This window comes from Equus quagga, chromosome 22 (assembly GCF_021613505.1).
Source record: "Equus quagga isolate Etosha38 chromosome 22, UCLA_HA_Equagga_1.0, whole genome shotgun sequence".
Lineage (NCBI taxonomy): Eukaryota > Metazoa > Chordata > Mammalia > Perissodactyla > Equidae > Equus > Equus quagga.
In genome coordinates, this window is record NC_060288.1 from 1,931,192 (window position 1) to 1,958,347 (window position 27,156).

The following is a 27,156-nucleotide window of genomic DNA, read 5'->3' on the forward strand; positions in this document are numbered from 1 at the left end:
CAAAACCTGCTTTAAACCATCACCGTGAAAGCTATATGTACATGTGAATATTGACAGAAAACTTTAAGATGCTAATACATGACATCAACAGTATGGTAAAAGAACATTTCAGCAGGGCCAAATTGATCCTCTGGATTACTGGAAAGCAGGCTCTGAAGGCAGGTCTTCTCCTCCGCCAGCACCTACACAGGGCTGGCTCGTCAGGTGCCCAACAGGTGTTGAGTGAATCCCAAGAAGGTATACAGACATCTTCAATATAATATGGCGTAGCAGTCCTTTAAAAACAACCATCAAAAAACAACAGATGAACATCTATTGAGATATATGCAAAAAAGACATTTGACAAAATTCAGAAGGTATTTCTAAAACACTGCTAGAACTCAGTAAAAATAACCAAGTCCATGATAAAAATACAAAAATCTAGAGCTTGTCTGTCAGCAACAGCCAGTAAGAAAATGTAGTAGAAACAAGAACACCTCAGAATTGCAGCAAAAATAAAAGGTCTTTCAGAATAATCCTAATAAATGTGAGTGATATATTGGAAAAAGGCACACAACTTTTCTCAGAGGTAAAAGGAAACCTGACTATGAGATGTGCTGTTATTGGATGGGGAACTGAATTTTGTAAAAAGGTCAGTTCTCCTCAAATACAACCCCAACTGAACTTTTCTTATAACTTTACAAGATGAGATTTGATTTGGTAGGTAAAATTAGCAAGGACATAAAATGATCTAAAAAGAAAAGTGATGAGGAGGAACTGGCCTTACCACGTGGAAAGATATTTTTTAAATGCCCCCTTTAACTAATGATCCATTTCAGGGAATATTTTTTAAAGCCTAAATATAAGCTATATGAATGAATGTATTAGTCACAAAACTATTTCTAATAGGGGAAAATTGGAAGCAAATTGGAAATGGTTAAATTAAGGTACATTCACCGAAAGGGTGTACCATTTTACATGATAATCCTAGAGGCTGTGAGCACTATGGGAAAATGTTTATAAACAGTATAATGTTAATTCTTTTTAAAGAAGGGAAATGGTAGTGTACCCTATTATTTACAAATAAAGGTGTATTTATAAAAATACTAGAAAGGAATATATAAATATGACAAAAGTGGGGTTCTGGGTAATTGTTCAACCCTCCTATTATAGAAACTTGCTATAATATTATTATTATTACTTTTATCCTTTTTTTAAAAAAGTGTTTTAAGAAAGGAAGAGGGCGTGGATAAATATTGAAACTTGAGCGCATTCTCCCTAAGGAATCCAGGGCACATGAGAGAGCGCACTGCTGAGGGACGTGCTCTGGAGGGACAGTGAGTAACAGGGAGAATTTAATCCCAGGAGCTAGTGTTTGTGGATTTGACCGTATCTGCACCAGCAGAACGTAGCTAATCCTTATGCGTGGGAATAGCTCCATTGTCTGGCGCGGTTTAGGATTGGCTCAGCAGTTCAGCTTCATCCAGTACACTGGTTATAGCCAAGAGTTCGCATACAATCATCGTGTGGATGACCCCTCCTGTGGGTTGTCAGTTGCTGTCCTGGAGCTGTCCAGAGTTGCTGGTTAATCATGGCTTGGGGTGACAAAATGTCAGGTTAACTGCCTTTAAATATGCTGCTGTTTTTGGTGTCCCAGTTTGCTTCCATAAACAATTTGCAGTGTTGGGTTTTATGTTTTCTGTGATTAGACCCCGCTTGCTATTTGAACCTGCATGGCCACTGCTGATTCTGCAGTATCTGAGGGTCGGTAGAGACAAAGCCTGCTTTATGGAGATCTTCAAGATCCCCCCCAGGTGGTCAAGGGCACCCCGTTGAACTCTCTGAGCTTCCCCATGGCCTGAGTGAGGCATGCGGGTTACAGGCATTGTACTTTCTTATGAGTTTCATTTTTAGAATACTTAACATTGTGTCTTTTTTCCTTTTTTAAACTTTCAACAAACCATAATATGTGCTGTGTTTAGAAAAATATTTAAATCAGTATTAATATTCTGATTTTCAAGTATCTCTGTCATTTTGTGAGGCATATGACAGTTTAGATCCAATAATATTTATGCTTCATTTATTTTTTTAATGAGCTAAAGTACAAGGACTGCAAGGCAGTTTGAGATGGTGGAGACCACTTTCACAGGAAGAGGCCTGGGTTCTAGTCCTCGATCCGCCGTAATTTAGTCTCCCTGTGCCCCAGCCCTCCGGGGGTCTGGCTTGTCCTCTGTAAAACAAGCGACGACATGGATTGGATATTCTCAAAGGTCTTCTCCAGCTCCAACATTTCATAATGCTGTTATTCTAGAAGGATACATTCCTGCCATTTCATGATGTAATCAAGCAGGTTCACTATTGTAGTGAGCAGCATCCTACACGGGGGAATGTGTGGAACAAGGGCGTTCGTTCGTAGTTAGTTTATAAGGTGCGAGAAAACCATTTAATTGGTTAAAGTTCCACGCAGATGAACAGAATATAGGGGGAAAAGCGCATCAGAAATGTATACTGCATAGAATAATCCTAAAATAACTATACCTAAAATATAAAGTATTTTTAAAACTTTTAACAAATTTAGGGGAAGGAATTGGTAATTTTATGTAGTTTATTTCTAAGATGGGCAGTTTGCGTTGGTTGAATGTACCCCGGTGTCTCCTGTTTAAATTTGTGGGCCTCCATTTTCACATTCTGTCTGTGCTCCTCCAGGTGGGCTCCGTGGTGGCCGTGGGCTGGATCCGCTCCCGGAAGGCCGTGGACTGGCGCCTCTTCCGGAACATCTTTGTGGCCTGGTTTGTAACTGTCCCGGTGGCTGGGTTGTTCAGTGCTGCTATCATGGCTCTCCTCATGTACGGGATCCTTCCATATGTGTGATTTGTCGTCTTCCAGCCAGTAAACAGGGATAGTCTGCTGTGGGTATGTGTGGGAGGCGTGTGCCCACATTTCACACCCGCATGCTCGTCCTGCCCACGCACGGGCTGTCTCCCAGCCGGCTTCTCTGTGTCCCTTCCCAATGGTTCCAAACCACACTGTTCACCTAGGCTGTAGAGAGGCATCCTCCAGAACTACTTAACTACTGTACATAATAATGTGCATTAAACTGGTGTCGTGGTCATGTAACGTGGTGCGGTTACTTATATATTAAATATATATTGTATACATAGAATAGGTAGCATTATTTCAGACATACTCACAATGGGAGTGGAGAGAATTGCCTAGAACCCAATATTCAGAAATCTTTGTACATAATGATTTCAGTGGCAGATTTTAAGAACCTTTTAAAAGGAAAGTATGGATGGGAAAATGATACTTTTCCTCTTTAATATACTGTAAGATAAGTGAGATACAGGATGGATGATACAGATTTGGGAAGGTGTGTGTACGTCAGTGTGCTCTTGAATAATACTGGAACCAGAGTTCACAAGTGCTTTCACTGAGAAATTTGTTCACATACTGTGTATTGATTATGTAATATATCATAATGGCTTCTGTAAATACTTCAAACTGTAATTTTGTAACGGTGTGCTTCCCTTATACTTTTGTGATCAGAGACTTTTGGAAAGTACCAAAGAGGCGGGGGAATAGTTTGCCAGTATTATATTTCATATTGTCTGTCTCCCCTTCTCATTAATCCCACCCTTACCCTGGGATGTGGCGAGACCACCATGCCCTGACCTGCCCCAAAACAGTGTGGTGGTGAGGCACCAGCCCGCGCCGTGGGCATGTTGCACGGTGGGTTCTCCACCCCACTGCCCCGCCACTGCCGCCCCAGGCCAGAGCCTGGCGGCCTCGTGCGTGGCCTTTTGTGTCGTCAGAGAATGTACAGACGTGAGGACGTGTGATCGAGCACTACATTTCAAGTCCGGTGCATACTGCCGCCCCATCCTCCCCTGCAGCCTGAGGAGCGGAATTCCTGTCTCAAAGGCGAGGCGAGAGCTTTGACACTCTAGAAACTTCGGGGGGGGAGGGGGAAATATTGGGCGGTACAGTGGATTTGAGGATTTCCTTGAGGCCTTTACTAAGCTGAACGTCCTGATGCTCTGCTGTGGTCCCATGGGCTTCTTTTCTGACAGCGGGAGGGAGGAAGCACGGCTAATGCTAGAGCCTGAAACTGTGGAAATGCTGCTAAAATTTTTATATTGACAAACATTTTCTCGGTACTTCATTGTGATTTTTCATTAATCAACCATATTAAATTTATAATTAAAATGCCCCTGAAAAGTTTGCTTCTGAAGTCTTTTTCTAAATATCTATATAATGTTTTTTGTTCAGTTCCCACAAAAATAAAAGCTATATAATTTGGTTACTTTTATTTTTCACATACCTTTCTGTTCTTAGTTTACTGTTACCTGTTTGTGCAGAAAACACACAGGAGCAAGAAAAGGCAAGACTGGCCCCCACAGCCCAGCACCCAGAACCCCTGTGCTCACACACACTGACCCTTCGGTGGAGGGCTGTCTGACAAGAGCGTTTGTCCTGGACGCGGCTCCTGTGAAGGGAGGACCCCTGCTGCCTGGCCTCTGCCACGTTGCAGCGGAGGAGGGGGGTCACGTCACATGGTTGGGACTAAGGACCTAGCAGGAGAATGCACATCTTGTCTTCTTGGCTCAAGCAGCCAAAAAGCAAAAAGCAAAACACACCTGCTTGAGCTTTGGGAGCTTCTGAAGGAAGCTTCTCCAGCCTCTGAAGCTCAGTTGCCTTTCGGAACCAGGAAGGTAACAGAGGAGGAAAACAGGCCGGGTGGAAAAAGTCCTTCATCTCCACGAAGAAATTTGCCCTCTTTTTTAAGATGGCATTTTAGGCCTTTCATTTCCCTACTTTTGATAAACCATAGATTCAAGAAGTTCAGTTTCCTCAACCTTCATCTCCACGAAGAAATTTGCCCTCTTTTTTAAGATGGCATTTTAGGCCTTTCATTTCCCTACTTTTGATAAACCATAGATTCAAGAAGTTCAGTTTCCTCAATTTATTTATAAGAAAAATAATGGCACAACACAGTGCCAGTTGGCAAGCCGTATGCTGGGAGAAGGGCTGCCATCTCGGCCCAGCACAGCCCCAGCAGCCAGGGTGGCGGTGGCAGAGACCTGGAGCAAAGTGGGACAAAGGTCACACCCACTGAGCCTTTGAGTGACTAAGCTCCAGCCCTGTCACCAGCACTGTGCAGAGAGAGGCCCGGCCCACTGCCCCTCTGCCCAGCCCCTCTGTTCCCTTGCAGGGATGGTGAGCTCAGGCAGAGGCAGGGTCACCTTGGGGGACTCTGGTGGAGGGCTCCGCAACCAGGCCACCTGAGAGTCTCTCCTGAGTTCATCAGTCTCATCCTTTAAAAATGCAAATACTCCTCAGACAAGGGTAACGCCTGCGTCCCTGGCAGTTACTGTGACTTTGTCACGGGATCACTGCGTAAGAGAGCCGTGTGGTGCTGAGGAGCCCCTGCGACGGGCCTTCCCAGCGTCTGGGTGCCACCCAGAGGGGCAAAGTCTGCATGCAGCACAGGCTGGCAGAGGAGCAAGAGCGCTGGAGACAAGTTCTCTTCATTTTCTGCCTTTCCAAAAGCACTGACCTTTTGAGCAAATATGTGAACACATTCATTCGTTTTCAACAAGGCAATTTTTAAAACAAATCCTGTCTCCTCAGAATAAGTTGCATAATAAAAATTAAAAACAATTCCATCGTTCAGAAAGTAGTGCAATTTATGGCATCAATGAGCCGATTCAGTTACAAAGCGAGGCAGGAGAAAGGGCGCTGGAAGGGGAGCCAGCGCTGTGTTTGGATGCGTTACTCCCCTGTCCCTGGGGGGACCACGTCTGCCCCCTGCCTTGCAGTGCTCCTGAGGGCATGAGTCCTGGGTCGGGCGGAACTGGGCTCCGAGCGCCAGCCTCCTCACGTGGGGACAGCGAGACTGTCGCAGGGAGCTGCGGGGACTCGTGCGGACTGTAGTGAACGGGCCACTTCAGGCCTGGCCCAGAAGAGAGTTTGTTCTCCTTCCCTTGCAGGTGAATGGGTATTCACTCCCTCATTTTTATGGATGATTCCTGTCGGGAGGACTGCTCAGAGGAGCATTAAATTAGCTGGTGGAGAAAAGGAACGGACAATAAACCACAGTTAGCTGAATGAGACAAAACAGCTAGACTAAAAGAAACGGGAGCAGGATCCTCCGGATGCTCAGTAGGGGCGTGGAGGGGGACTGGTGAGACATGTCGAATATGGTTAAGTTCTCATACTAGGAAAACGTAGTCCTGTTCTTGGGTTAATTAATTGTCACCCCCTTAAATGTTTTTATAGCATATCATCCTTTATTATTGAAAAAACAGTGAAACAACCCTGAAGTATATTATGAAAAAAGGAAAAAGTCACCTGCATTCCATCATCCCACCACCAGCCTTTTTGGAAACACTAGTCTTTGAAGCACCTGGAGCTGACCAGACACTGGGGAAACTAAGGCACAGAATGAGGAGACGTTCAGGCAGCCAAATGGTAACAGGGCCAGAGTAGGCCCCAAGCTTCCTGACCTCAGCCTCTTCCTGTCCGGCGGCTGTCAGACTGTCCACAACGGTGGTCTCCAGAGGAAGGAGCACTGTGCCACGGGCCTGGGAGGAAGGTTCAGAGAAGGAAGGTTGATAATCGGTCATTGAGAACCTGGAAACAAAGCCTGGGAAGAAAGGGCGACAAGTTGATCCTGCCTGCTTTTATAAAGAAAACGTGAGGAATTAAGTCTGATTTTAAGTAAGGAATTTCAGACTCAGCAAGGGTGATCAACTGTTCTTCATCTCCACCTGCTAGAACAAAACAGAACCTCAAACAGAACAAAAAGGATTGGGGCCTGAGTCGGATGAGGAATTTCCTTGTCTTTCCCCAAGGCTTGACAGTTAGAGGTTAAACCAAACCCTGAATGTAGGGATTCCAAACTAGGAGTCATAGGTGTTGGGGGAGGGAGCAGGGAGGTCAAAAGGAAGGAGACAGACTGATCTCCAGGGCAGAAGGCACGGAGCCCAAAGCTGGGCCATCATCTTCCGTTGGCAGCGACAACAGCGGCACCCCGTGGGCTCATGTGTAATTGCAATTATGACCATCTTTCCAGAACCTTTGTAAATTGCAGCAGTGGTCACCTCACAGAATGTTAATTATATATCAAGAGTTGCTAGAAATGGCAGAAATTACCTGTGATTCTTTGATGGCCACAGGGAACCATGAGCACTTGCTGAAGGAGAACCTCAGGCCATATGCAGAAATCTCCATGCCTGGGAAGCCCAACCAAGCCCACCTGCCTGATGGCTCATTTTCACTCATTCAGCAAACATCCATTGGGCGCCTATGGTGTCAAATGCCGGCCTGGCCACTGGAGGTAGGAAGACAAAAGGATAGGCCTCCAGCAGTTCACAGGCAGGTGGGGAGGCGGGTCAGCAGAAGTGCCACACTGACAAGAACACACCTCCACAGAGGGTAGGAACCCAGAGAATGGCCGGCAAGCGGCTTCGGGAGGTCACGGACGCTTTCACAGAAGAGGCCGAAACTCGGCTGGGACTCCCAGTGCAAAGTGGACAGTGAGAACACTGGTTCAGTTTGGGCAACAGTGAGTTTCGGATCCCTGCCGAAGGTCCAGGAAGAGGCGTCTGACAGGTAGCGTGCAAAAGGGTCTGGAGGTCAGCAGAGCCTCTGAGATGGAGACAAGGTCTGGGAGTCATTAGCGTCAGGAGGCAGCGTCCAGGAAGATGGGAGCAGTGGTGTTCAAAGGCTGAGCAGGGTGGCTGTCTGAGGACCCCCAGGAAGATGTGCTGAAGCATATACTCCAGTCACCCCAACACCTCGAGGTCTGGATACATTTCCCAGGTGGACACCCAAGTCTCGGGGAGGAGGCAGGCATTGGCTATGGCTTAAACGCACACTTGGAAAGCTGTGCCCCGTTCTTAAGGTCTCCTTCCGTGTGACTAGACCGCCTTTAGCATCACACTCCTGCCTCTCCCTTAGAGATTCCCTTAGATTCCCTCTGCCAGAGGAAAGGAGTGCATCTGATTGGTACATTTGGGAAGGATGAACTGGGCATGTTGGAGTCAGTTCCTCCTGTCTTCCTCTTGGGAGGGAGACTGACATCAGAGCACAAGAACTCCCCTCTCCTCCACGCCCTCCAAGCTGGACAGGAGGGAAGGCCTGCCCTGGCCCAACACTGCTGTCATTCTCAGCCTAAGCAAGAGTATCAGCTAGTCTTCACAGTTGGTAAAGATGAAGCTTTGGGCTCGATCCACTGACACCTTGTCCTAATTTACAATTTGTTTAACACCTAAGTGAGGAAGAACAGCGTTATCATCAGACCACCCTGACTCTGAGAAGGCCCCTGAGACTTACCACAATCTCCGAGGACAGGCAGATGTCATTGGAAAAAGCTCCTCACGCAAACATGCCAGGGTGTGGAGTTAGAGAAGGCTGAGGACAGAACCTCAACGTCACCATTTAAGTGGTGGGAAAAGGATTTGTTTCTAAAGGGAAACAGGCAGAAGGAACTGAATCAAAGAGTACACGACACATGAGCAATCAGAGGCTACAGTCTTAAAGAGAAGGATGGTCGTCACGCGTGTATACGTAGATAACACTGGAGGATGGCCCCAAAAGGCTCTGGCTCTCTTAGAGCTCCTCTTGTCCGAGGTTCTAGAACCTGAGGCTTGGCCAGGTTGACAGTGAGCTTCCAGGGCCAGACATAGTAACCAGATGAAACTCTGGGATATTTACTGTCCTCTGTCCTTCGAGCAGTGATGCTAAGGATGATGGATTAGCAAAGCAGCATGTCATCCTCCCGGTCTCTTTCAGAAGTAATTAATATTTCAAATATAACACGTGAACTTTAATCTCTTATTTTGACAAACTTTAATAAAAATCTTATGCCTATTAGTTCCTAGTCACAAGTAACACCAATACTTTGACCCATGTCTCTATTTGGGTAACTTTCCTAAGGGGTGGCAAGTAAGAACCACTGCTGTCTCTTGCCTGGGCCAATGCCCTGGGATTTGCTGCCCTCCTCAGACCAGGGGGCACAGCACCTGCTGAGCCACAAACAGACTCGCCACCCATCAGACACGCTGCCTGCCGTGCTGCCACAAGGGGCCCTCTACCTTTTTCAAACAGTAAGATTAACTAGAAGAATTTTTCCCTAGTTACAGAAAGAATAAATTCTTTTTTAGAAAAATATAGTAAAGTATAAAATAAAATTACTTAGGATTCCACCTTCCCAAAATAATAGTAATATTTTGGAGCATTTTCTCATATATTTGCACATACTTTTGTAAAAAATAAAATTGAGATTAGTTTTTTACTTTGCTCTATTTAACATATTGTGAACAATTCTCAGTGGCTATTATTCTTCAAAAACATGAATTTTAGTGGCTGACATTCTATTTGATGACCCTGCATGCCATCATTTATTTAACCCCTCCCCTGTTGTTGCACATTTGGATGGTGAGCAGTTTTTCTCTATTATAAAGAACACTGCAATGAGAAACCTTGTACATAAATCTTTATGTGTCTGATGATTTTTTTAAGGCCAATTCCACAGAGTGGAGTCACTGAATCAAAGAATCCACTGACATGCAATACATATCTACTAGAATGTTAGTTCTCTGCTCCAGGTGCAAAGTTCACAGGCTGTGGTAAAGGCCAAAATAAGTTATCTTGAGAGGAGGGCTCAAAGGCAAGATGGGGCATCCCGGCAAGGTCCTGAATGAATCAAGTTAAAAAATTAAAGAAATCAAATAAATGACTGGCCATAGAAGGCTAACTGGGGAGAAAGAGGAGAGGGAAGATGAGGAGGAGGAAGCTGGGGGAGTAGAGGGAGAGGTGCTTGCGTGCATTTTATGGGGAGAGAAGGGAGCTATTGAGAATCCCCATTATGAGAAACCACAACAAACTGCGCCATGCTAGAACACCTCATGGCTTTCTTTCCTGGACTCCAAGATGTTTGCAGTTATTGTTATGAGAATTAAATAGATTATGTCATATAAGGCAACCAGCACAGTGCCTGGCACAGCAGCTCAAGAAATGTGCTCTCCTTTCTGCTACAATTTAATGACTCCCACAATGATGAGGGTACTGAGAACACAGCCTCGCCAGCCACATGATGCAATAAAACGACAGTCACGCGTCACTTAACGATGAGGATACATGCTGAGAAATGCATCGTTAGGCAGTTTTGCCGTCGTGTGAACATCACAGAGTGTACGCACACTCCCAGATGGGAGAGCCCACCATACACCTAGGCTCTATGGTACTAGTGTTACGGGACTGCGGTGTGTGCAGTCCATCCTTGATCGGAATGTTCACATGCGTGTGACTGTACTGAGGAAAGGCTGGATTTAAACTACCTACCTTCCTATCTGGATTACTGTACCAACACACAAAATGCAGCTTTTTAGCAATGCAATGACAAATAATTTAAAAGGGATAGTATGAAAAAGGAAAAAAATACAACCTACAGCAATCTCCTTCCCATCTATTTCAGGCCATAAATTCAACGACCTCATCAGATAAATAACTGAGAAATTACCTGGGGGTGTATCTCATCAGTGTTCCCTCGCATTTTCTCATGCCCCTTTGCCAACTAAGGGACTTGGGCATCCGCAGATTTGGGGATCTGTGGGAGTCCTGGAAGCAGTCCCCACCAGATACCGACTGAGGACTGTCAAGTTAACTAGACACAGGTGTCAACAAGCCCGAATGCATTTGTTGTTCCCTCCCTCTCACTCCCTTTTCCTTTCCTGTTATACTTTATCTCCTGTAATGGTGGTTCAACCACAAATATAATGAGAAAATAAAATTGTATCCTGTTGTTGGTATCATAGATATTTTCCGACAGAAGAAGTGGTGGTTAGAATTTCGGTTCTAATAAAGTAAAGATAATCTTTGGTAGTGTAAAGGTAAACCTTGCGGCACTGAAACTTTTCAAAAAGCAACTATGTCTAGATTTTTTTAGATGACTCATCTGGAAACTGAGCAAGGAAGTTTGAATAGGCAAATCAGAGAATTATAAATGATCAGTAACATGAAAACAACTCCATCTCACTGGCAATTAGGGAAATGCAAATTAAAACAAGATACCATTTACCAGTTTCACTTGAAACCGGTAAAAATTTTAAAGTTTGCTATCATTCACGTTATCGAGGATGTGGGGAAATGGGCATTCTTAACCTCCACTGGTAGAAACACATACTGATACAAAATTTCTGAAGGGCAGTATTGTACTACTTATCAAAGGTTCAGGCCCTATGACTCAGCAGTCTCATTTGTAGAAACGTATCCTATAGAAAGACTGTGTAGCACAACAGCCACTAGCCACATGTGGCTATTTAAATTTAATGATACACAATTACAAACTGAGTTCTTCCATTAACCTGTTACATTTCAAGTGCTCAGGAGCCACATGTGGCTAACAGCTACCACATGGCACAGTGCAGACACAGACCACCTTTGTCACACAGAGTTCTACTGGGCGGTGCTGCTGTGGAAATGTTGAGTGGACAAGGATATTCAATGCGGCATTCTTTGTAAAGCAAAAACTGAATACAGCAAAAGGGCAGTAGATAAATAATTACCGTATAAGATGATAAAAAATGAGGCAGAGCTATATGAACAAACAGAAAGATGTTAAATTTAAAACTATGGTGCGAAACAAGATGTGCACTTTAACATTTATATATATAAGTACATACGTAATCTTTAAAGACACTGAAAACTATCTGCAAGGATATGTGTCAAACTGTTAGCGGTAGTGGAGGAAAGGAGGACCGGAGAGGGGAATGGGAATTTTCACTTTTATTTATATCTAAGCTGACTGAGTTTGTTGCAACCAGTATATATTCTGTGTTTAAAAAAATACCAAGATTTTCAAAGGGAGTTCTACTTTTAGATGATTTACCAGTAAGCCCTGAAAATAATATTCATTTCTCTTCCAAACTGGTATTTCCAGCCTTTGGTTATCATTGTCCTTGATCTACCCGTTAACACGCATTTTCCGGAGCCTTCGAGGAGCCAGACACACCCTCGTCCATGGCTCCTCTGACCAGTCCTGCCCGACAGCATCTCCGCCAGCTGTGCTCTTGCCTTTGCCCGTCTCTTCGCCCACTCATACCCTCACTCCTCAGCAGCTTTACAGAACGACCCTATGACACTGCTCCATCACACTGCAACAGGAAGCAAGTACCCTGACACGTGTGCTTCTGCCCAGCATGACCAAACCCACTGTCACTACTTGGCCTGACCGCAGAGGAGCAGGGAGAGAGGTGAACAAGAGTGGAGGGACAGGCAACAGCACGCAGATTTCAGACATCCCACTTTAGAAACAAACCCCACCTGTGAGTGTTTTTCAAAACAAAATCAATCACACGAATATAAGAAAGCCACCAGCAGCAAGTCAGATAAGCAATTATGTTCCAAATGTGATGGGTTTATTTTATTTTACTCTGATGCAAAACCAAAAATTCCACTATAGCACAGAGACCGATATATTAAAAGGTCATGAAAAAGTGGTGTGGGACATGCAGGACGTGATGTACAAACTGGAGGATTGGGTCATTTCCTTTATAACATGACACTACATTGTCGCTGAGGAACACATTTAAAATAACACTGCGGAACTGAACTGAAACGTGGCACGAACGTGACAACTTCCAAGCGTGCCTTCAAGCACCTCCCTTATGATGGACCTGCGATCTCTAGACTTCAGGGTGGGGAGGATTATAATTCTTTGGAAGAATAAAAAGTTCACACTTGAAATTTCACAGAAGAATTTTAAGGCCAAAACATAGTGGGTTCATTTCTCTTCACCTCCAGATCAATCTGATACTTTACTCAAAACCACATTAAGCTTCTAGTTCAAATCCCAACCCAACCTTGTGACCTCCTGCATTGAAGTTCTTTCCATCGATTAAAGCTGACAGGGTCAGTTTGACTCCTACGAAGAAGAAAACACCACAATCATTTGTATCACGTATTACAACCAGATCTGAATTTTCTAGAAGCGATATATGGAGTTAATGGCATGGATTACAGCTGGGTGCAGGAGTTACAAGCATACTAACTCAACACAGAGTTATATCTAATCATCTAATCTGTAATGAGTAAAGTATAATCATGGCAAACTTTATTTAGAGTTCAGGGTTAAAATAATGAGTGATCAACCAAACTCACAAGCCAGGGTGAGCTAAGTAGAAACAAATAAATAAAAATAAATATTAAAAATATATAATAAATATTTTTAATAAGAAATAAAAAAAATATTTTTAAGCAAAAGTTCTTGATCTGTTTCTTTATATGAACCAAATGTTACAAAATGTTTTGAATCAACCTACAGTGATGGTAGGTTCTTTTGTAAGTGATTTTCATTACTCCTCTGTCATAACCCCATCGTTATTAATTCCTTTACTTACCTGGTCGAAGGGTCTGAGTATAACCCAGTCCAATCAGGCTGGCATTGTTTACTTTAGCCTAAGATTAGGAGATGAAACAGAAACAGTTAGAAAACAATCAATTTTGTAACATGTAAGTCCAATACAACCACCATTTCAGGCACCATATTTCCAAAGCTAAAGCACCTTAGGGCCAATCTAGAGTTATTGAAACTGAATAATAAACAGATAAATCTTTTAAGAAGTTAATACGACTGGTGGGGACAACAGGGACCTTGAGAATGCAAGCTTAAAAATGCCTCAAATTTTTTTAAAACACTGTGCAGCCAAACATCCCCATGTACTGAATTCTGAGATGACAGTTTACAACTTCTAATGGTGGTTAGAGCATGAACTCTGATGAGAGACAGACCTCGGTCCAAATCTTGGCACTCCACTTATTGTGTGACCTTGGGCAAGTTACCTGACCTCTCCAAGCCTCGGGTTCCTCATCTGTAAAATGGGGATGAGGATACTATTCACCACGTGGAGTAGTTGTGAGGATTAAAGGAGATCATACATGTAAAGCCCTTAGCACAGTACCTGAAACTTAACAGCTCCATTAGTGTTATTATTAATAAGAATTACTAATAGCAACCAGAATAGTACTCAAATCCCGTGAATTTACAAATAGGAAAATTTTGAGGCCAAAGAGATAAAATGATTTGAAACGGTCAGACAACAGCCAAATCCAGGAGGAAGTAGGACTAGAACCCACGTTTCGTGACTTCAGGTGTGTTACTCTTCCTCACTACACAATGACTAGCTAATTCAAGTTAATAAAGAACACACAAACTACAACGATATCACAGCATCCGTTCACAGCTTAGACGACGCCCCAGGAGCAGACCCAATCTGGCAGCACAGTCTTACAGAGAGAGAAGTTCTGCAATCCAGCTTGTATTTAGCAGCAATGCCAAAACGGGTGTTGTTACTGCCAGCCGTCCAAGCGAGGTTTATTGATGTCTCAATCTTCTCGTTAACCTTCTGGTAGATAGACCCTCCAAATTCAGTGCCATCGTTCCTATTTTCACGGTATAAGAAAAAGTCATAAATATCTAGTTTGTACCACCATCATGATATGGAAACACATTCTAAGACCATCTCAACAAGGATTTCATTTTGGAGCTCTAGATTTCAGCTGACTTCTTGCATAATGACTACCAAACACAACAAAGAACTCAATCCAGTTATGTAATTTTTAACCCCTAAGTGAAACGTAGTTCACACCTGATTCGTTTACTTGGCTCCTCCACAGATGTACATTTCTTAGACATAACTCAATTACGCACGAAGGCAGACACCTCAGATAAATATGATCTATAAGATCTCTTTGAGATGTTCACAGAATTTAGAAACTTAGAAGTAGAGTTCAATAAAGATTCTGGCAAAAAATATATATAGCAGTACAAGTACGGTCATGTGCCATACAACCATGTCTCGGTCAACGATAGACTGCATACACCACAGTGGTCCCATAAGATTAGTACCATATGGCCTAGGCGTGTAGTAGGCTATACCATGTAGGTTTGTTTGCACAACGACGAAATCGCCTAGCAACTCATTTCTCAGAACACACCCCGTCGTTAAGCAATACATAATGGTACAGGAATAACGGCAATTCTGGATTTCATTAGAAACACAATCCTAGAGTTAGAAAGCACCCTCCCTACAATACCTAGGGTGCACTGCTCTAGAGAATTACCTAAATTATTGCTTCAAAGCATCCCAGAAGTTAGTCCCTGAGTTTTCATGATTTTCCTAATAGTGTTTCATCAATTTTAATGCCACTGTCTGTACCACTGCTTGACTTTATTTTAGTCCCCATAAGTGAATTAGAATGCCTAATGGAGAGCAATCTGCAACACTTCAAAAAACAGACAGCTCTTATGTTAAGCGAAATAAGTCAGTCAGAGAAAGACGAACTCTATATGACTCCACTCACAGGTGGAAATTAGTATATTGAGAAGGAGATCTGATCGGTGGTTACCAGGGAAAAGGGGGGGTGGGGGGAGGGTACGGAGGGGGAAGTGGTGTACCCACAACATGACTAACAAAAATGTACAACTGAAATCTCACAAGCTTGTAATCCATCATAACATTAATAAAAAAATAAAAAAAAAAAAAAAAAACAGACAGCTCATCCTTTGCTTTTTCTTTCTGGTATAGTAGCAGTGCCCAGTACACCAAGACATAAAAGACAATTTAAAAGTTCAAATTCATTTAACCAAACAGCGTGCAGCCTACTGAATTGAACCCAGGATGGCTTTGAGGACTTCTGCTACATCTGAATGCAACAGGGCTGGCTGGGTTCTGACCAAGGGGACCTGAAAACCTCCACAGAATTACTTCGGATGCTCCAGGATGTTGGACCTATTAGGTACTTGTCCTTCAAGATTCAAACAGACCTGCTTCCACATAATGCCAAGCTGTGTAGGGCACCAGAGTTAGCTGGAACATCTCCAAAGGATCCCTTATATCAGGAGGTGACCCATGCCCTGTGCTCTCTCCACATTCTAGAGCTTCCTCAAGTTTGGGGTACAGGTTGAGAGGCCAGTAACTACCAGCAGCACAGCACAATGCACCAAGTGCACTAACATCTGGCAATGTTCTGCTGACTATGAAAACAGCACAGCGAGGGTGGGTGTCCACCAAGGCATATGAAACGCAAGGACCATCACTTCTAACCTTCTCAACATGCTAATGGCTGCCATCTTTTTGGGTGACTGCACTGGCACTAAAGGAGTAATGAATTATAAACACTCACACATGAGTGTGCAGCTGGAAGTCTGCAGCCTTGTAACCCAGGGCAAAATTATTCTGTGACAGTTTGGATTTGGCTGTGTCAAAACTCATCTGATAGCCAGCAAGCCAACCTTCAAAGGCTAACACAGCCCAGCCATAGATGGTTGGTCCAGAAAAATCTATATCAACATTACTGCCAAGACTGAAACAATCCCGTTTATAGGAGGCCTTCAATTTCCCACTCTTCTTTCTGTAAAAAACAAAAACAACCCAATGAAAACAACATACGTTTCTATTACTGTCCAAAATATTTAGCATAAGATCATCTCTCTCCCGTAATGTAAATATTACTTTGGTAGATGGCATATATATAGTAAAAATGTTTCAAATGACTTAGCTCTGCAAATATAATTTTGTTAGGATTAAAAATATATACACTATTTTGACCTAATCCTCACTATAAGTTCAAATGATACGGTATTTCGTGATTAATTTCATGAAGCCATGAACAAAAGTATAAAAAGGAATAAGGTATTTCAGTACCAAATTAATAATCTGAATATGTATGTAGACATACAAGCAGCTAAATTTCTTTAAATGTTTCTAAATGTCCAAATGCTACAAAAGTTAACACTCCACACGCTTCATGTCTAAATTATTAACCTATCAGTGGAGAGAAGTGTCCTTGTTTTTTTTCAAGGGTTCAGCCCTTTGGTAAGCATATTTATTTCCCTGAGGGTCACTGTTTTCTCCTTGGACAATGCTAGATGGATGGAAGTACACATTTTTGAAGGAAGATACTGAAAATATGAAATTAGTTCTTTTTTTTTTTTTAAAGATTGGCACCTGAGCTAACAACTGTTGCCAATCTTTTTTTTTCCTCCTTCTTCTCCTCCCCAAAGCCCGCCAGTACATAGTTGTATATCCTAGTTGTGAGTGCCTCTGGTTGTGCCATGTGGGACACCACCTCAGCATGGCCTGATGAGTGGTGCCAAGTCTGTACCCAGGATCTGAACTAATGAAACCCCAGGCCACCAAAGTGGAGCACACGAACTTAACCACTCGGCCACGGGGCCAGCCCCTGAAGTTAGTTCTTAATAAACCTTACCCCATTGCAATCAGGCCTCTTATAAGAATATTTCTCCTGAAGATAACTAACGTGTATGGCAAGAAGGACACACCTGTTGCCACTCGGCCTTTACCTAGCACCTCTGTCCTTCAGACAGCACTGGCCCACACTAGCCAGAGGGGAAACACCACAATCCCCATTTTTTAGATAAAGAAACTGAGGTGGAGAAGTTGGGGGATTTATAAAGGCTAAGAAAGCAAGTCGGTAGCAGAACTACTGGTTACAGGTTCCACAGCCAGGAGATTACACTGTTTTCTTAAGAAAGTAACTTCTCAGCAAAATACCGCATCCATGAATCTCTAGAGTAGCTTAAGAAATGTCTAGTCTCGAGCTCATCTAGCTCCTAAACTTTTTCTACTAGATGCCTCTTTGGACTAGATTTGTATTTCTGTTCATCTGTTCAATTTTCAAATCAAAATGTGACCCTGCCTCAAGAGAGTCTTGCTTTCTCTTTACTCCATACACAAGGTCTCTAGGATTCCTAACAGCAACCTCCTAAGCTCTTCCTGCATTGAAACTTCCCATTGCAACTCCCGATTCTAAACCTCTCTATCCCAAAGGGCTACAAAGACATTTCAAAAAATGGGGTTTGGATAATTACCCTGTGTTCGGTACAAATATGGTATCAAGAGTCAGTTTCAACCCTTCAGCCAACTGAAAAATAAAGATTTAAAATTAACCATTTTTAATTTTCAATTCTTCTTTTGACTCAAGAAAACAATTCTAAAGTTTTCTCTAACTTCCTAACAAGAAAAGCAAGACATTAAAGAAAGTCAAATATTAAATTATTTAATGAATTACCTCTTTATCCTTCCCTGTCCCCTTGCCCCTCTCCCCGCACTGCCAGGCTTTATCATGATTCTCTCACCAGAGTTTAAAATGTGTAGGTCAAATCCTATTACAGCCAATAATATAAATTACAGAACAAAAACAACAAAATTCCAACACAACAAAATAATCTTGATACTCTCCTGAAATCACTGTAATGAGATAACCTGACATTTAATGAGCCAACCTGAGTAATTTATTCAGCTACACATATATATTTTCCAAATATGGTAATATGCATATAGACATACCTCAAAAAATAGTGCCATGTACATAGCAGGCACTTGACAAATATCCGCTGATAATTTTCTCTCTTTGAAAACATTATAGATTTTAGAAACATTTTTCTGTGGAGCCAATTTTGCAATGGTTACAAAACAAAATTAAACTAAATCATTGCAAACAGTGTGGTCTACCCAAGAGAGACTCAGCTATATAACGGAATAAGGACAAAAGGCCAGAACAGAGATGTGATGTGATGATTATGTGCTCACAAACGAAGCCTTACTTCCTAGAAACATAAGACATACCAAAGAAGGCCATGTGCAGAGAAGATATATGACCACTAGATAGGTCGTAAGATCTCGTTCAGATTATATTTGGGTTTGTTCATCATTTTATCTGCAAGATAAATTAACCTACAAATAACTTCGGATGCTTTCTCTTACCTTATTCTCCCAAGAGATTTCTGTTCCAAGAGTATTGTCTGTGTTCCATTTCTGGGTGAAGGTAAGTCCATAGTTACAGATCTTATATTTGGTCTCTAGGTTGCCTGATGCTTTCCCTGTGTCAGTGTAAGCATGACCAGAAGTAGAAAATTCCTGATAAGCAAGAAAAAATAATTACTTTAAAATCAAATAGAAAATATTTGTTTCAAAAAGTAGTAGTCAATAAATCAGAAACCAATACAATTTACTTTTACCACGGCCCTACTCTACAGCAACTTATTTCCTGCTTTCCTTCTTTCTTTCTAATCTCTAAATATTCTCACCAGTTTTAGATCTTTCCATTACTCCACCTCTTTTATTGATATTTCCTATTTCATATACTCTCTTATGAAATGGGAATCTTAAATTCCTTTCTTTAAAAGAGAAATATCTTTACTGAAAATAAACGCCTTTACTAAAAAGACAAAATATTGAATTTCGAACATTTTGCTCTCGTGACCTGAAAAAGATTATCCATTCTCTATCATATCTTTCAGACTATCAGTTAATTTTAAAGTCCTTAAAAATCCCAAGACACCAGGAAGCACCCCCCTCTCCCCTTTAATAGGGTCAGAAATTTATCGCATTTAGAATTTTTTAAATTTTTATTGCAGTAGAATACACTTAAGATAAAATTTACTTTTTTTTTTTTTTGAGGAAGATTACCCCTGAGCTAACATCTGCTGTGAATCCTCCTCTTTTTGCTGAGGAAGACTGGCCCTGAGCTAACATCCGTGCCCATCTTCCTCCACTTTATATGTGTGATGCCTACCACAGCATGGCTTGCCAAGCAGTGCCATGTCTGCACCCAGGATCCGAACCAGCGAACCCTGGGCTGCTGAAGCAGAATGTGCAAACTTAACCGCTGCACCACCAAGCCGGCCCCAAAAATTTACCATTAAAAATTTAAAAAGTGTAGAGTTCAGTGGCATTAAGTACATTCACATTGTTATGAAAACTTTATTGCTTTTGTCCACAAAGCAATCTGTAAAACTTTCAGCATAAACAATTTCAGTATTTGAAAGTATCTACCCATATTTCACAACAAAATGAAATAATTTCTCTCTTTCTCCCTTCTCCCCCATCTACCTTTTAAAGTGCTTTCTATTAAGTAGTTACAATGAATGCCTAAAAATATATCCTTCTCCCTTCTTAGGTGTCCTTTCAGTCATATGACAATATGCAATTAGAAACAGATCTCCTTCTAGGGAGAAGCAAACAGTCAACACCTGTCACTGACAATCTATGAACTGTCAAGAAAAACACATTCTGATTGGCCCTGTGTTTAAAGAACATTTCTGAAATACTGCCAGCAGTGATGGAATGCGGCCAATCCTGCGCAGCTCTGGCTCACTGTCTGCAACATGAATCCTCCTTTACCAAATACCCGGTTCATAACTCTAGTTCTACAGGCTGATGAAACAACTGGGAAACTATGATCTGTTTATCAACACCACACAGAAAGCGTTCCAACAGAATCTCATGCTGCACAGTTAGGGCAAGGCCTTAGTAAACAATGATAAAGTGCTAGTCATGTTTAACAGCTCACACACATTATTTAATGTGACCATTGCTTTTTTTGTAGTAGATCCAACCATCCACCGTTTTATGTTTTACGTTTACCTTTCATAAACTTGAAACTATAGCAAATATAAACCTTAATTTTGGAGTTAGGAAAACTTTATGCACAAAATTAAGGTAAAAGAATATTTAGTCCATATTTCTTGTTTTCATCATCATTTCTTAGTCTGAAGCTCTGTCAAAAGTCTAAAATGCCAGAAGTATAAATCTCCAAAAGAGGCTAGAGTTTTTCTAAGTTGAAAATTTAGAATTGGCGCACAATTGCTTCAGTTTTTGTCTAATTTCATAATTAGATCTAATAGTGCAAAATATATTTATAACATGCATGTAACATCTATTGCTCTAAATTAAATGCTAGTAAGCAAGAAAATAATCATTAAAATGTTACTGTTAAATAGATAGCATATGATAAAAATATAGATACAATCTAAGAAATTTGGAGCAATGGATAAAATTTACCCTAAATCAATACCAGAGATCAAAAGCAGCCATAAAAACAGGCACACAAATATGCTGTTTTTCTTACCATCTGAATGAGTATTTCCACATCACAGCAGCATGAAAGGGAGATAAAATTTTTAGATGATGATTTTTGCAACACAAACCTAACTTGAACAAATTTTGAAACCCTACTCAAAATGAGTGTAATTTTCCTATTTTAACAGAACCGTTTAACACTATGTCCATCCTAGTAGGGTAGCTGCATATGTATTTGTTTACTACGAGAAAACTCAGAGAAAGAATGAGAGTGACAAAGCAGGATTATACGGAGTATGAGACATGCCTCCAGCTCTTCCATTAAATGCATATATCCAGAAATAAAATTTGCACTGGTGTGAACATGTAAATACCAAAAAAAGATGCAGCCAATGAGGACAAATCAGAGAACGAGGTGAATGTAAAGTTAATCTACTCGCTGAGATTTACTGAATAAAAGCTCTGGTTAATGATGCTTTGAAAATATACCCATATATCCTTTACTATATTCCTAACTTCCAGTAAAAAAGACTTTATGAACATCAATAAAAACTGTAGACTAAGCTACATGCATTTTATTTCTACATTTGTTTCAACTAATCATGAAGGGACAGAGACTAAAATTGTTTTGTAAAAGGGCAATAAAACTTACATGAACCCATTATAATGGAAGCAAAGTTTTTAGCGCCCATAGACGTTTTCATGAAAGTATAAATATGACATGGGTCAAGAAAATATATATATATGTTTTACATCTTCTGAGAGTAAGACTCATGACAAACACAAAGGCCCTCCAAACTTCAATCTGTTTGTCCCCGGGCCTCCGTGGCTCAATGAGGATGCAGCCTGAAATCTGAGAGCAGGACAAGGCTGTGGGGAGGACAATGAATTGCCAAGAGTACGCTGTTTCATATAACTAGACTAAACAATGATTTCTAAACAACTGCCTTTATTAATTATGCTACATCTATTAAAAATATATTACGTACTTACCACTCCACTACATGACTTGGTTTTCAGATCTATTTTGACCATGCCAAACCCTAGACACACAAAAACACAGTAATGTACAAAATGTGACATTCACTCCAGTTTTTGCAACTTAGAAATCATGAAAATAGTTCATAGTACCTTCCATATGGAAAATACACAGTATTTTCATTAGGTGAGAATTTCATGAGAAACTGGATTATAACAAAATAAGAATAATTTTTAAGCCCCTCAAAATAATAAAGACATATTTTAAAAATATAAGTTAAAGAACAAATGAAAGGGATACATACTATTATAAGCACCAAAATTAAGAGAAAATATTATACTGATATAAATACAAGCTTATACAATTAACATTACTAGTTAATAAGAAAAAATCAATGTGTACAGCTCAAGAAATTAAAAATTTAAAGATTAAATTTTAAAAACCAAAAAACAAATGTCTATTTGGGATCAAAGAATATATATTCCTCCAAAGAAGTCAAAAGTTGTATCCTCACTGTCATGAAAACGGTGCCATTATTTGGAAGAGGAAAAATGTACCCCCACTTTAACTGTCCCCAGGACTAGCCAGAGGAGGCATAAATATTATAGATTTATTTATATTACTTCATCTCACAGATAATATGAAATATGCATATGTATACATGTAGATGAACTGCTTTCAATGCTTGCAAAGCACTCAACCTCTAAAGAGTGAAGTCTAATAACGTGTTAATAGTTATCCCCTTAAATCTTGTGAAGGAGATTAATATTGACAACCTCATTTTACTAGTATAGTATCTTGCATATAGTAGGCATTGAATACTAACCCTTACCCCAAACTGGATATTTCCAATAGCACACTTACCATATCCTTTGTTGAAGACATCCTTAGCAGCCTTTCCTAGGTCACAGTAAGTCGGTGTGTTACACATATCTTATAAAGAAAAATGGAGAATAAGGAATAAAAAGAACCATTTAGTATTTATTCACCCACAGTCCTACCTTTTAGTCGTGTGAGAAGAGGTATACAGTTTTCTCTTCCTTTGCAACGTTAATGCTTATACCCTAATGCACGCAAAATTAGGAGAGGGCATTCTGCTCCTTTAAAAAGAGCTTTCTAGAACACTGGAGAATAAAAGAATTTTTTCATGAGATTCACAGAGGTCATCTTTCTGATTTCATTTCAAAGAAAAGAAATTTCTCTCAGGCTGAAGAAGATGCTTTGTTAAATGGGACTTTTTACTTAATTTATTCATCCTGAATATACCCTCTCTCAAAGCTCTTCTCAAAGTGCTATGATCTTACCCATTAACCAGAAATAGGACAGATTCTACCTGCAGTAATCTGCTTACAAAAACTGGTGTACACTCGAAGGTTAGAGCCTTCAAAAACGCCAGATGCCTTGACTCTTCATCTTCGATACTTAGAATGCATGCAGCGTTTCTACTGCCAATATGACCCTCATATCAAAATTCTCAGAAGCTCTATCAACACTGCTGAACATACCATTCCTTTGCCGTCTTTGTATAATGGGAAACCCTTTCCAGCAGCAGCCTCAAAAGCCACGTCTACCAATTACAGAACCACGTCCAGCAACCCCATTAGCCCGGTTACTATACCAGAAAAATCCAGAGCACCAACTAGCCCTTGCAATTACTATGCCTGAACCATCTACACAGTCAAACTAATATTTATTTGTATTTAGCCTCGCTCTTAATCTGGCCTTCTGCTAAGTTTCTGCCTATACCATTATACCTGAACATAACATACACTTATGATGCACTTCTTAATCGTGAATTCATTTAAAATTTGCTCCTTAACCTAAATCTGTCAAATATGACAGACATTATGATATGTTGAGAGGACAGAGTATAGTGTAACCATACATAAAAGTTAAGAGGAAAGAATAAGGTAAAGATGAATCGGGATAAATGCACTGACTCATACCATAACTAATCTTTGTTCTGAGCCACAGGGTTTCATAGTTCACTTCCAGAGCAATTATTTTACAATTCAATCCCTTGTAGTCAAATGACCAATTCTAGACTTTTTACACATTGCCAATTGCAATTTCATATTACTCTTTATAATCACAAGTGACACTGGTAGCTGTCGAAATTTTGCCAGCAGTCTATAATTCGGGGAGGTAAGTATAGAAAAACTGGCACTATATATTCAAATAGAAATGTTAAGCCTTTACAGTCTGGTTTTTCATCCACTGACAAGAAAAAGACACACATGTTGACAAAAATCCATCTAGGGACTAATCACAATCTCTTAGCATTTTGTTTATTTTTCAAAAGCACCGCCAGTTTGCACAAGTCGTGTGGCTGGCTTAGTTTGCTAACTCATCTCAATTCCGCCTAGTTCAAGCTTACTTTTTCAGGCCCAAGACTCTGATGGGTAATGCACTGATGGTATGATCAAGCAAAATCGAGAAGACACAGAGCCATCCTGTTACTCGGGAGCAAAGCTATCATCACATCTATCTTCTAGCCCTATAAAATGCACTTGTTGTTTGCAGACATGCACAACGTACTCAGGTTGCATTAGACGCGGGGGGGGGGGAGCGGGCAGGGGGCGTTAAACCATTACTAACCATTACTCTAAACCACTACTAACTTGAAGGTCAGTAAAGAGGCCCTTTTGTTCCTCGTTTCGCCTTTCTGAGTTGCACAGACAGCATCCTCCCTTCGGCGGTAAGGGGTGGAAGAGCTCCCCTGATGCTGGACAACTCCAGAGAGGAAGCTGGGGGCGCGGCGCGGGTTTGGGGTTCGAGGATCCAACTTCCCTAGAAACCAACCTCCCTTTGGCCTGCCGCCTGGAAAGAGCCCTGCGGGCGCAGCGGGCGGAGGGAAGGGCGCGGCGCCGCGCCTCCATCACCTGAGGGGCCCGGGGAGCAAGGTCCCCTCTGCCCTGTGCGGCCCGGCGCGCCCGCGCCCCGTCAGGCTGCTCTCCCTCCCAGCCCTCCGTCAGGCACGCGTCCGTCGGCCCCCACTCGGCGGCGGCCCCCCGGCCGGGCCCGGCCCAGCCCGCCGCCGACCTCAGCTCTCCTCACCTCCAGCCAGGGAGCCCTCTCCGCTCCGCCAGGGCAATGCTGAAGGTCTTCTTCAAACCACCGCCGTCCGCGCCTGCGCGGCCTCGCTGCCCCCGCCGCGCCTGCGCGCCCCTGCCTCCCCCCGCGCCGCGATTGCGCCGTCGTGTCGCGCCGGGGTCGCGCGCCGCGGCTCTGAGCGCGGAGGAGAACAGCTGGGGCGAAGCCGCGCCACCAACTGTCTGGCTCCGTGCGCGCGCGCGTGCGCGGGAGGACAGCGCGCAGGTGGCTGGGCGGGGGTTGATGTGCGGCGGATCGGCCTGGGGTACCGCACCTTTGTCCCCGAAAGGGCTCGCTCTCGCGAGAACGCCCGGAGGGTACTAGTTACTGTTGCCATGGGAGGGGCCACGGGGAGGCGGACGGGGACGACGTGGGATTCTTCTACTGATGGATGGATGCCATGGCCTGGCCTTTCAGACCCGGACCGGTTCATTCTCTGCCTCGCAGTTCTTTATGAGAATTTCCCCTTTGACTGACTAAAAATCAAGAATGTGACCCCTAGGTCATCTCATCTTAAGGATGAGAAAACTTAGGTCCTGAGGGGGTAAGTGACGTGACTTACTCAAGATCACGCGGTGGATCATAATTCAAAGGGAGAGAGGAGATGGAGGAGGGAAAGCTGTTCGTTAGAGGAAAATACCAACTAATAAATGGAGAAGAAATTATAGAACTAGAAAATCACCATTTTTGAACGACCAATAATTGATTCAGGTAAAAATTATCAATAAGTGCTGAACGGTTGAGGATATTCATAGTTCCAAAGCATCACCCCACAGATGACTTACTAAAGAGAAAAGGGCACCGTCACATCAAAGAAATCACCCTGAACCAAGTGATGAAACTTAAAGTCGCCAGGGGTGGGACAGACTGACATCGTGTGCTCCCTTATGTGATGCGCAGAGGACACAAAGATAATATTCTTGCCAAAGGTGTGGGATTTGTCTCTGTTCATGAGGAAACGATCAGACAAATCCACATTGAGAGGCATTCTGCAGAAAACCACCTGGTCTCTTCTAAAATGGAAATTTCATGAAAGAGTCAGAAAAAGGCTAGTGAATTGTTCTAGATTGAAGGAGACAAAAAAAAGATACGACACTAAGAGCACTGTGATCCTAAATTGGACCCTGGATCAAAAAACAAAACCCAGCTCTTGAGGAGCATTATTGAGACATTTGAGAAAATTTGAATGCAGACTATATTAGTATTCCAACAATGTAAAATTTTCTGAGGGTGATGATTATGTCTTGGTTATGCAGAAACGGCCTTGTTTTTAGGATATACGTGCTAAAGTGTTTAGGAATTCAATAGCATGTGTCTGCAACTAACTCTCAAATGGTAAAGAAAAAGAAAAAACCAAATGTACAAAATGTTAACAATTGGTGGATCTGGGTGGAGGATATGAGGGTGTTCATTGCACTATTCTTGAAACTTTCCTGTAAGTTTTAAATTTTTCAAAATAAAAAGTTGGGGAGAGAAAACCTGCACAAAATCTTTGATGTTCAGTCTACAACACCAGGTTCCTACTGGAATCAGTACGCAGACATCATTATTGGCCTGCTGTGTGTAAGGCACTTCAGGCTAATAAGAGATAAGTAAGTTAAATGTTCCCAAAGGACTCATAATGTAGGACTTGGACAAATACCTGCCAAATGAGGCAAATGTAATTTCACAAGGCAAATGATAAATTTCATAAGCAAAGCAGTATAACAGTAGGCCAAATAAAATGAGCTTTGGAGTCAAAAGAGGCTGAGTTTGCATCTCAGATCTGCCAACTCTGTGGTCTTAAGCAAGTGTCAATGAAAATAATCCATAACCAATCTATAAATGAAAATTTGGGGTGAGTTTATTCTGAGCAAATGTGAGGACCATATAGCCCAGGGCCCTCCTTCCCCAAGGAACAAAGGGCACCAAAGAAGTGGAGTGTACAGAGTGGTTATATACCCTCAAAGAGCAGGTTTCACATAGGATTGGAATGTCCCTTTTACAATAGTCACGAGACTGCTCTGTCAGCACAGCGATTGATGGACACAGCAGGCAGTAGGTCTGCTGTCTCGGTGGAAACAGCAGGGCAGCAGGTCTGTTGTCTCAAGCCGGGTGGTCACAGGTGACCACAGCCATCAGCTCCTAGCCTCGGGAGAGATGCTTATCCTTAAGGAGATGCCAGTGTTGGGGAAGTTGCATGTTTGTCTTAAGGGCATTTGTTCTTGCCTTTGGGAC

The 27,156-nt window shown here is 42.1% G+C and overlaps 2 protein-coding genes across 13 annotated transcripts in view; one reads left to right on the top strand and one right to left on the bottom strand.

Moving 5' to 3' along the window:
- SLC20A2 (solute carrier family 20 member 2) overlaps positions 1–4,282 on the top strand; it is a 106,636-nt gene extending 102,354 nt beyond the window's left edge. For all 8 annotated transcript variants that reach the window (XM_046648481.1, XM_046648482.1, XM_046648478.1 and 5 more), the window contains one exon: positions 2,686–4,282. In XM_046648481.1, the coding sequence (XP_046504437.1) occupies positions 2,686–2,850 (165 nt within the window). In that variant the 3' untranslated portion in view covers positions 2,851–4,282. The remainder of the gene's footprint in view (positions 1–2,685) is intronic.
- An 8,097-nt stretch (positions 4,283–12,379) lies between these two features.
- VDAC3 (voltage dependent anion channel 3) lies at positions 12,380–25,185 on the bottom strand. 5 transcript variants are annotated; one of them, XM_046648653.1, is made up of 10 exons: positions 24,904–25,179; positions 22,711–22,779; positions 21,861–21,910; positions 20,917–20,919; positions 18,771–18,923; positions 17,876–17,928; positions 16,168–16,395; positions 14,274–14,424; positions 13,383–13,440; positions 12,380–12,907 (listed from the first exon to the last, which is right to left on the bottom strand). In XM_046648653.1, exons 2-10 carry the CDS (start codon positions 22,775–22,777, stop codon positions 12,816–12,818), a joined length of 855 nt encoding a protein of 284 aa, XP_046504609.1. In that variant the 5' UTR covers positions 22,778–22,779; positions 24,904–25,179; the 3' UTR covers positions 12,380–12,815. The 5 variants fall into 5 exon arrangements, with proteins under 5 accessions (XP_046504609.1, XP_046504610.1, XP_046504607.1 ...); XM_046648654.1 differs by lacking the exon at positions 24,904–25,179 and adding an exon at positions 23,180–23,238; XM_046648651.1 differs by lacking the exon at positions 24,904–25,179 and adding an exon at positions 23,151–23,169.
- Between the last annotated feature and the right edge of the window lie 1,971 nt (positions 25,186–27,156).